The 8,528-nt window shown below is 40.2% G+C and overlaps 1 protein-coding gene across 1 annotated transcript; it reads right to left on the reverse strand.

Annotated features, from left to right (window-relative positions):
• Nucleotides 1-376: 376 nt before the first annotated feature.
• LOC309440988 (uncharacterized protein) lies at nt 377-5,383 on the reverse strand (the record flags this gene model as incomplete). The annotated part of the gene is made up of 4 exons (XM_082055300.1): nt 377-504; nt 3,212-3,261; nt 4,426-4,522; nt 5,242-5,383. The coding sequence occupies 4 exons, from the start codon at nt 5,381-5,383 to the stop codon at nt 485-487; spliced, it is 309 nt and encodes a 102-aa protein (XP_081911426.1). The 3' UTR covers nt 377-484.
• Between the last annotated feature and the right edge of the window lie 3,145 nt (nt 5,384-8,528).

Here is an 8,528-nt window from a genome sequence, read left to right on the forward strand (position 1 = left end):
TAGGCTTTCTAACAAAGAAACAAACAAAACCCAAACCCAAACACCCCAAGCCAAAAAAACCCAAAACAACCAAACAAAAAAAGACCCCAAACCACAAAAAAACACAACCCTCAAAACCTCCAAAATTCCCACTTTTTTAACGGGAATATAAATGAACACAAGAAAAATGGCATTTTAGGCAAGGAGAATAAGGAATAAGTAGTTCTAACTGCAGGTACGCAGAACACACCTTGGAGGAACCTCAGGCTAAGAGGAAGAAAGTGAACTATTTGTAATATAGGCAAATAAAAGAAGTCTTTGAGTTACCTTCACAGTCTCCTTGCCAATTTGAGGTAGTATCAAAAGCTGTGCTGAGATCCAACCAACAGCAAACACTCCTTCCCTTGTTCTCGTTGTGTATTTAGTTATCTTTACAACACTAGCCACAGGAATGATTCACAGGTCTCTCTAAGGACTACAGTGAAATTATAAATGATGCTCTAAGTCAGGAATTGTAGAAAATGTCTGTGAAAGAGAACAAAGAGAAAGGAATCATAAGCATTTTCATTACATTTTTTTCATTACATTTTTCTACAGATGCCGACAGACACAAAGTCATACAAGTGGCTTTGCTGCAAGAAAGCCTCTGAGATCTTAAGGTTACAATTTGGGTAACATCATTAAACAGAAGAGCAAGTGCTTCTAAACCTCCTTCTGTGCCACCCACATCTAATCTCTGTTTCCTGAACTGCCAAAACACTAAAATCTATGAAGAAAGCAACCTACTGAATTTAAAGTTGGTGCCTTGTTTTGAGGGAACACATTCTTAGGACAAACACTCCAAGCTGGGGGAAGCCTAGGGTGACTTGAAGCCTGAAGTGGCTGGTTATGGTGGAAGTTAAATCCTTTCCTCATTGTTGACTCTTGTTAAATACTAAAAGCCACAAAGCTAGTACCTGTAGTAGCAGAGGACATACAGGTTTGGAAACTCACCACTTCATAATCTCTTGTTTCAATAGAAATTCTGTTCTTTCAAGATGCAACAGACCTGGGTCCTGAGCCAACAAAGCACTAAAACACCTCACAGGTGGTAGATCCAGTGTGCTTTCTGATTACTTAGCTGTTAGGTTTTCTCACAAGTATCCTTGTGCTTTTCTTCCATATGGCCAATATGACTCAAGCAACGAAGTCATAACAAGATATTCTTTCCAACCCTTCCCTAACGCTCTGTTTTGCCTTCCAGAGATTTGATGGTGGTTAAGCTTGGCGATGCACTAGGGCTATTGCTATCTGTGCTAATCAAATATTGGCTTGTGGTTTCCATGTGGTGTTCCAGCTCCATGGATCCCTGTGTTATTTCTGAGCTTATAAATGCAGGATGGCAGGAAATCCCACTTTATTTTCACAGCCAAGAAAATAATTGTCCAGGAAATGGCCCCCAGGCATGATAGTATAAAACTATGAATGCTCTCATAGTAACATTAACAAATTGAGCAGCCCTGGAAGAGCTGGAAGAGACTGATCAGCATCCTGCAGGATAGATGTATTTGTAGACAAACGTGAGCAAATTTTATCTATGCCTCAAGCTGGCAGGCAGTAGACCAGGTTGGATATAACAGGTAATTCAGATATACCACTCGTTTCTTAGTTTTTTATGTCAGGGACTGTTCTCATTTATCTCCACTGTGTTGTAAACCCCTTACTGATGCTCAGGTGACACAGTTTGTGTCTCTTGAGCATGTTGTATTCTTAGTGTAAAAGAAGGAAAATCAGCCTCATAATATCACAAAATGGTTTCCTTAGTCCAGGCTGGCTAAATCTAGTTAAAACCCAAACAAGCAGCACCATGTGCTCACTGCTTACTCTGCTGTGGTGTTCATTTTTCAGAGGCAGATAGACCAGATGGGGTTGGTGACAGGTTGATGAGGACACACACAGCAAAACCCATGCATCTGTCAGGAGAGGAATTTGATTTGTACAGACAATCGTTTTGGATTTACACAGACCTAAGCCTTTGATTTGGGCTCTTGTCTAGGAACAAGCACTTCAATCATAGTAGCTAATTACTATGGGCCTAAGATTTTTTTAATTAAAAAAAACCTTTTTGCTATTTACACTGGCAGTAATGGTGAAAATCTGGAAGTGACAAACTTTTGCTGGAAATTATGTATTCACTGGGGCTTTCTTACATCCCAGCTTTGGTACATGGGCTTTTCTATATTCAGTCTCCCATTCCCAAAATGACCTCCCAGTCAACCTCATTTCTTCAGTTATATCCTCATAACAGAACACACATTTATCTTGTCTGCAGCATAACAGCAATTAATAAAGCCAACACCCAAACACTGTATGATAAACTCAATACCACCACATCACTGGTAACTCATTTTAGCTTTTGTTCAGTTTATTCAAAAAAAGAAAATGCTCAGACTTGTTTTCCTTTGAGGAGAGATAAAATAAAAAGACTATTTAAAACCCACACTGTCACTAGACCACTAAAGGGGAGCAAGGATGTTCTCTTGCCTCCACTTGAAGATCAAGTCTCTGACAATGAGGTCAGACGTGGGACTGGCAGTGGTGTTTTTCTAATGGCTTTTCCAACACTTCTAGTTGCCACCATTGATAAGCAAACCCACCTTTTCAACATATTTCATTCTGAAGAGCTACGGCTGTCCTGTAGCATTTTATTCACCATCACGCCAGTACTGTGTACACCAGCATTTCCTCTCATTAAGATATACAATATCAAAAAGAAATGCAAAAGAGAGAAGCACAAGAACAGCAAGAGTTTTATTCCTACAGCCTTTGCAGTTTTTCTAACCATTGTCCCAACCTGCCCCAGGGAGCTCCAGGGAACATGATGCATCTATTGCTGTTGCTCTTTTGACCTCCAACACTGATCTGTTGCCCAATAAAATATCTCTCAAAGGACAGCATGGTGTCACAGCTGGTTTAGAACCTGAGAAAATCAACTTTTTGCATAAACAGGCTCCATCTTCCCTTTGTCCTTTAAAAAAATGTAGCCAATGCTATATTTTTTATTGTATGATTTGCTGGGCAGTGCCCTCCACTTTGTTCAAAGCACAATACGGAGAGTCATTAACACAAGTGAAGGATGTCATGTAATGTAATATCTTCTGCTCAGCCACCTATAATATATACTTTTGTACTTGACTGAGTAGATTAGCTAAAGTACAATAATTTATAAAGACTGTAATACAAAAAAACTTACTTTCTTTTGTAGCTTCTCTGTTCGTCTCTCTGTCATGGATCTGCTCCCTCCTATTGAAGTGGAAAAGATACGTTAAAATTAATATTCTAAGCTGGGATTTTCAAAGCAGACTATGACAGTGAAGTGTCCAAAAGCCACTGACATTCAATGAGAGCTAAGTCCTTAACCCCTTTGAAAATTCTTAGCCAAAACCCATTAATGCATACTTCAAAGAAATAATATTCACAGTTCTAGGAATCATTTTCCTAACCATCTTTCATTCTCATTTCTAACAGGCCTTTCTTCCCTAGATGCTGAACCCCTGTTTGGGTGCAAAACCAAAGTGCTTCCATGTCCTTTGTAATTCAGACCTCAGCTTTAGCTCTGACTTTTTTGAGGCATTTGTTTTATATGTAATGATGCACGAAGATCTGTGTCTAAAAGAGACAAAATGGAACTCTTCAATACTGCTTTTCCATCTTTATCCTGTCTCACCAGCCACTATGCTTCTTATAAATGAGCACAGGCATCAGTTCATCTAGGTATTTTGACTCCTTACTGTGAAGAGTTAATTAATTTACATGCTGTGTCTCTTGCTTATGGTCACTACTCATGGTCTGACAAAAATTTATTCACCCCCACCAGTCTAACATCTCACTTTGTCAGCCTTTTGGTCTAAAACACAGTGCTACAGTATCTGCAGGCTGTAGCTTATGGCTTGTCATACTTTTTACTTCAGCCATTTATACTAATTTTTCTTCTGCCCCCAGCCATAGAATGAGACTACTTCATTGATTAAATAAATCAGGTACAAAAGATGCAATCTGACCTGAATTTTTGCAATTAGCTATTCAAATAACCCACCAGAAGGTGGGTCTTAATTGTATGTCAAATGGTGCTGTAGTAACAAAACCCTACTAAACATCTGCTACACTATATTGACACCTAGTGGTTGATTCCTCGAAGTGCAGAGTATTCATCCAGGCTACTGTAAATAAGTGGCTTATAATATAAAACCTGTAGAGAAAATATTTTCAAGCACTCACAGTGCATGAGAGCCTGACAAAGGGTGTCTAGATCAAACCCAATTTTAACTTTTAGTCCGATTCCATTCTGAAATAAAGTATACATGTCCTTCAGTGCTGAACACAGGGCCAAGACCTATGCATTTCCCACTGTAACTACAACTCAGATCTCTGTGGAATTCAGCCTTGAAGTGTGTTCCCTGAGCTTACCTCAGATTGAAACACCTCCAGCTGACATGTTGTACTTCAACTTCCATACTACAGGTAGTGGGATAAAGAAAGAACAGCTTATGTTGCAATGCACCTTCTGCCAAAATAGAATGAGGTTCAAATTATATTTGCAGAAAGAAATGCAGACTTTGAAGTATGCATGTGAAATAACACTCTGGAAAGGTCACACGGAATGCAGATGTTACATGCTAGTCTTTTTCACTGTCTACCCGATGAGGAGGAAAAGGCATGATGCAGGAAGCCTGTTTAGAACAGGCAGATGGGCTGTGACATAAACCCAAGACAGCTCATCTGTTCAGTATGTAATCATTGTGTTTGAAATTATTTTCAGACAATCATCCTAAGTAACACATAACTACCATGAATTTACAAAGGAAAGGAACTGCTGAAACATTAATAGAGAGAAGAATGTGAAAAGGATTCAGATAAATCAGTTACAAACAGTGCTCTGGCCAGCAGTCAGTGAATCACTGAGCAACATTTAGTGCCTTCCCAGGAAGACTGTCTCCACCATATGACCCTGGAAGACAAATAATCAAATAACGCTGCTAAACCTCACATATAAATTACCCTTCCCCAAAGACCATTGAGTCTGCTTTGGTTCATTCCCTTGTAAAGCTGGAGACGCCATGTGTGAGTCAATGGCATCACACATAACACTGAAGTTAATGGTTTCAGCAAAGAACAGCACTTGAATCAAGACTTTGGCCTCCTGTGGGCAAATACTGTCCCACAAATTAAGGGCCATTTATCTAGTTTTTGAGAAAGAGTCAATGGCACATCAGGGAGTCTCACCTTTCTCCTGCTGCTTTTCTGCTTGGAATAACAGGAGGAGTCTGCTTGAGGGCCCTGTTGCTGCTCTGGCAGATGCATCAGTGTGAGCCACCACTGGAAACAGCACTTGCACCAGGAGTTGGGGTGATGCTCTGGTGTCCATGGGGACCTCAGACAGATCTTGGATGTCTTTAGGCGAGAGGCTAAGCTGTGAGGCTAACTGCAGGGGATGACTAGGTTGTTAGTGTATCCAAAGGACCTGGCCAGGAGGAGAGCAGAAATAGAGGTTCAGAAGAGGAGACTGTGACTGTGACAGTACCTCCACAGTCCTACACAAATACAACTCTATCCTGCAAGCTCAGCTCCAAGATCAGGCAAAATCAAGGATGTGAAATGGAGAAGGAGGAGTGCGGGAAGATACCTAGACTGACTGGGTCTGCACCCATTTCTATCTCCATCCACAACTCCACAATAGTAGTTTAGAGGTTTAGATAGCTTAAAGGTTGGTTATTAATTTTGTATGTCTGTTTAATTCTATCAATTGAGAAAAAGATGTGATCCCTGATGGTCTTTTGACCATATGGGAGTCTATAGTGACACAGCTCCACCAGGACACAGGTAGGATTTGAGTTATGTGAGGCTCTGCCCATAAGAGAGCTTCCAGCAAGGCTAAGACCTGCTGGGTAAAGCCTGCCCCTCACAATGGATCTCAGCCAAGTAACCTCAGCTTAATTACAGTTATTAACATAAAACAACCTGCAACACTTTGTTCCAAGCTTGGTAGAGTTAAATGATGATTCTTTGAAAATAATTACAGTAATCTATTCATTGTTATGGAAGAAGAAATTACTCCAGAAAGAAGTAATTGTTAGATACTTTCGTTCTAAACTGTTCTTTTTTTTTTTAAAGATTCTTTCAGTGAACAATAATTTAGTGACCACAAACAGCAGCTCAATACAATAATAACTGTCAACAATAGTTTCATGCAAGGAAAAGAAACAGTCTTTGAGGAGAAGTATAAAGGCAGGTTGTCCTAAACCTAAATGAAAATGTTGTATCACTACTGATGGAAATAAATTGATTGTGAACTTCTCACACCTCTCCATACATACTTTTTCTCAGTATTCAGAAAAGGAAAAGATGGCTCTACAAAATTATGGAACCTTTCTCTTCTGAGTGAAAGGAGAAATGTGGTTTAGAGGAAGATGGAAAAGATATGGAAAATGTTCTTGGAAACTCCAGTGACCTGAAGTACAGCAAAATGAGCTGCAGCTGCCCTCTAAAGCCTATGTGAGGACACAGTACATCTTGGCAATAGGACACCTTTCTACTCTTACACAGATGTGATTGTACAACCAGCTGTAGCACAGCTCAACCCAGAGCTGTGGCCATTCCACGTGCTCTTTGCATTAAGAGAAGCTTTCTGTCTTAGCAAGCTCTTCAATATTCAGAATTCATCTTGCAACTTGCACAGCCCTCTTCACCATGGTAAACCATTCCCAACAGCCACTTTGCACAAACACATTGTTTGGAGACTGAGACAAATTCATGAACATCCATGTGAGCTGTTCTATGCCTATCACCCTCACTGACAATGAAATTTCCCAGAGAGTTTAATTTTCAAACTTACTAAACCAGAATGACCAAGGAACATGCTCCAGGCTACAAGAAAAGTCTATGGTATAGCAGGGAATCAAAACAGACATCAAGGTAACACTCCAAACAAAACCCAAGTTTCCTTTTTCTTTCTTCCCTTCCTCTCCCAGCCTAATAAGAACCTATGAAACCTCTTCACTCCCTTTTAAATCCCCACCTTCCTGCCCAAACCCCTTGCTGCCTGCCACATATTCCCACATCCTCTCTGTTCTGCTTTTCAGATCGGTACAGGAGTGAGCACAGCGTTTCCCTGGATGACAGCCATCAGCCCAGCTCTCTCTGCTCGGTGGTTTACACAGCACAGCTCTTGCAGTGAATACATACTGACTCATGAAAATGATAACAGATGTGAAAAAATTACAGCTTCACCACCTGTTGCTAGTGTCATGGATTTAATTATCGGCAGACAGTTTGAATTATTTTGAGGTCTGTTACAAAAGAAAGATTTTTTCCCCCTGTGGGAGACCTTGGTTGAGAAACTTGTAGTTCCATAAAGGTAAATAGCTACAGGGGACAGCCCTCTGGCTCCTTACAGACTCCTTCTTGCCAGGAATTTCCCCTTGCACCATTCTCTGATGTGTTTTATTTACCTAACTGACCTGATGAGTTTATCTCTGCTATATACTTTCAAATTGTGCACAAACTGACCATAATTTCAGCAGCTGCTTTGACCACAATGTTAAGATTTGCCCCTATACTGACCAGTGCTTTTGATACTGTCATTCACACCAAAGCAAGAAGGCAGTAAAACTCAAGCCATACTCACTGAAGGTACTCATTGCAATGGGGAAGATATCTGTGAATACATCCTGTGCGGGCACTTCTTCCTTCCAGATATGGCTTTGTTCAGTAAAATTGTTTTTACACATCTGAAAATTTCTGTATTGGTACTGATAAATGTGATACCATGAATGTAATTGAGCACTAATATATTTGAGCTAGATTTTATCTTTAGTATATACTTCAGGCTTAGAGAGTGGAAATTAATGTTCTTATTTATAGCATAATGTCTGCTAAGTGGCCATTGAGCTTGAGAGGTTAAACTGAGCTTGTTGGTTAAATATCCATCTAGTAGTATGCAGAGAGAGAAGGTAGTGGGCAAGCAGCAAAAGAAAGAATATCTTGTGCTATCCTCTCTGTTCACTGGTGGGAGAGCTTGATCTAAGATCTGAACCTGTTTGTAGAAAATTTTGATAGAGTCCTTAGTTATCTGCACCACCTGAAGACATGAGTGTGGGCACTACCCATGGGAAACAGAGTGAAGACCCTTTCCTTGCTTATGGTTAATAAAAAAGAAAAAGGCAAACCCTGTGCCCACCTCTGCTTTCTTCATGGCATAACAAAAAGGTTCAAGGAAGCATCTAGTGAGAGCAAAGGGCAGCCAACATGAGACGGACAACAGTAGGTACGTTTCTCACACTGTGGAACACCACTGCAAAAATAATTGTCTTGAAATGCCAATATAGATACACCATTTAAAATATACTTAGTTAAGTGAGAACTGTTGGAAGAGCAAACCATGGCAGAAACCTGTGACCCTAGAGATGAGTAAGAAAAACAGGGAACCAGTTAAAAGGCAGCACTAATGACCTTATCTTAGCAAGTGACTAAAGCAGATGCCACAAGAGTCCCTTTGCATTCAATGGGATAGC

The sequence above is a fragment of the Streptopelia decaocto genome (assembly GCF_964273445.1).
Source record: "Streptopelia decaocto genome assembly, chromosome: 6".
Taxonomy (NCBI): Eukaryota; Metazoa; Chordata; class Aves; order Columbiformes; family Columbidae; genus Streptopelia; species Streptopelia decaocto.